Here is a 2,047-nt window from a genome sequence, read left to right as displayed (position 1 = left end):
AAAGTCCTAATATATCGTCTCGGTAATAGTAATAGAACGGTCATAGATTTCAAACCTACGCCGTTAGTTTTAATATGCCCTCTTGAATCTAGTTAAAAAGATATATTTATTGATTCTATTCATATAGCCGTCTTAAATCTAATCCAGTCTTTATCAGTCCAAAAAACTGCAACAGTCTAACCTGATCATAATCCAAAGAAAAAAACTCATCTATTTCAAATATACCTTTTCGATCCAGTATCATATTCCTCTAAATCTACTTATTTCTAACCTTGCCTTAATCTCCCTCTAACATCCACTCTCTCCCACAAATATACCTTTAATCTACGCCAACACCTCATCTACTCAGGAATGATTTCAAAAGCGAATCAGTTTCAAAATATAATCACTCGGTCCCTGGTCCATAAGGAACCCACACAGTAAACTTCGTCACAATTCATCGTTTATTCTTTGTCGGGTAATCCTGGTGACAAACAAATGACCAAATAAAACTAACAAGACCACCTTTTAGCCAACTTAATTGCGCAACAAGCTTACGATTACTTTTTAAGAGATCATGGTAACGACGCTTAATAAGATGGAATTCATAGAGAGAGGAATCTTTGATGGTTCTCTTACAGCGATGACTTATACGCCGCCAATGTTATTCCAGATATCGTGCAGATGAAGATGGAAAAGATGAGATATTTGTTCGTCCTTTTGACCGTGGGAGTGGCAATCCTCTGCTTCTTCCCCCTCGTATTAACCTTTATCATAAGGGACAAGATCGACTGCTTCCCCTTTGTTCGAGACATGGTTCGACTCTCCATGCCGAACCCCGAAGAGTCCGCTATGCTCCCCCAGTCTAAGACTCAGGACCCTGCCACGCTCCTTCAGTCCAGACCTCAGGACCCTGCCACGTTACCCCAATTTAAGCCTGAAGAACCTGCAATGCTACCCCCATCCGCGCCTCAGGACCCTGCCATGCCCTTCCAATCGAAGCATCAAGACCCTGCCACGCTTCTCCATTCCGCGCCTCAGGACCCTGCCATGCCCTTCCAATCCGCATCTCAGGACCCTGCCACGTTATCCCAACCCAAGCCTGAGAAACTTGCAGTACTCCCCCCATCCGCGTCCCAGGACCTTGCCAGGCTACCCCAACCCGCGCCTCAAGACCCTGCCAAGTATCCACAGTCTACGTCTCAGAACCTAGCAACACCCTCAGTGCCTCGCGCGCCATCTCTTAATAATACAGCAAGATTTTTGAAACCGCAGAGCAAGTTTCTTGGCCAGCCAATACAAGGATACGATAACAGTAAGTATAATTGCACGAGGTAATGTAAGAAGATAGCTTGTTTGTCAAACTTGTAATAGGTACAACATGGTAACTCTAACAGTGAACTTTGTGCTGTAGGAACCGTTCACAGCAGAATGTTTTTAGATATCGGGTAATTGGTAACGATATGTGAATGCTCGAAACGGAAGCTGAAACAGAACCTTAGATATCTGTACAATACTTTTTTTTATGCATGTACAATAGATTGTAATATTCAGAATATTAGTTCTCTTTCGACGTAGATCTATGAATGTATATGTTGGTTCAATAGAATCCTAAGAACAAATTGTCCCATTGTTCCCCTCCTACAGATGTTATCATATCTTTTCACCCTTTATCTTCTATTCCATAGAATCTCACACATCTGTTGTAGAATATACGTATCCCCCCCCCCTTAAATCAAAAGATCACCTCTACTAATAACCCGAAACAATTATTCTCCTTATAGATTTGCTAATGAAGCCGGCAGATCCCCATGTCATCATCTACAACCGTGTTCCGAAGTGTGCGTCCGCTACAATGCTGCGTATATGCCTCAGGTTCGTTACCCGGCAACGACATACATACTTTTTATTATTAATACAATAAAACGCACTTCCGATTTTCAATCTAGATTGGGTAGGTAGGGTCATGATTCAGTAAGCTCTTCTGGTTTGAGAAATAGGTCTATATCCACGTGTATACTTCTGCGCAATTTGAAGGTTGCACTGAGGATTACAGCGATTTTTCCCT

General features: G+C 42.3%; 1 protein-coding gene across 2 annotated transcripts in view; it reads left to right on the top strand.

Annotated features, from left to right (window-relative positions):
- Positions 1 to 2,047, top strand: part of LOC119585837 (heparan sulfate 2-O-sulfotransferase pipe-like) — a gene marked incomplete at its 3' end in the record, with an annotated part of 10,410 nt that overhangs the window by 2,233 nt on the left and 6,130 nt on the right. For both annotated transcript variants that reach the window (XM_037934568.1, XM_037934569.1), the window contains 2 exon segments: positions 653 to 1,294; positions 1,764 to 1,854. In XM_037934568.1, coding sequence (XP_037790496.1) covers positions 664 to 1,294; positions 1,764 to 1,854 — 722 coding nt within the window. In that variant the 5' untranslated portion in view covers positions 653 to 663.

The sequence above is a fragment of the Penaeus monodon genome, chromosome 20 (genome assembly GCF_015228065.2).
Source record: "Penaeus monodon isolate SGIC_2016 chromosome 20, NSTDA_Pmon_1, whole genome shotgun sequence".
NCBI classification, from domain to species: Eukaryota; Metazoa; Arthropoda; class Malacostraca; order Decapoda; family Penaeidae; genus Penaeus; species Penaeus monodon.
This window is presented reverse-complemented; position numbering and strand designations above follow the sequence as displayed.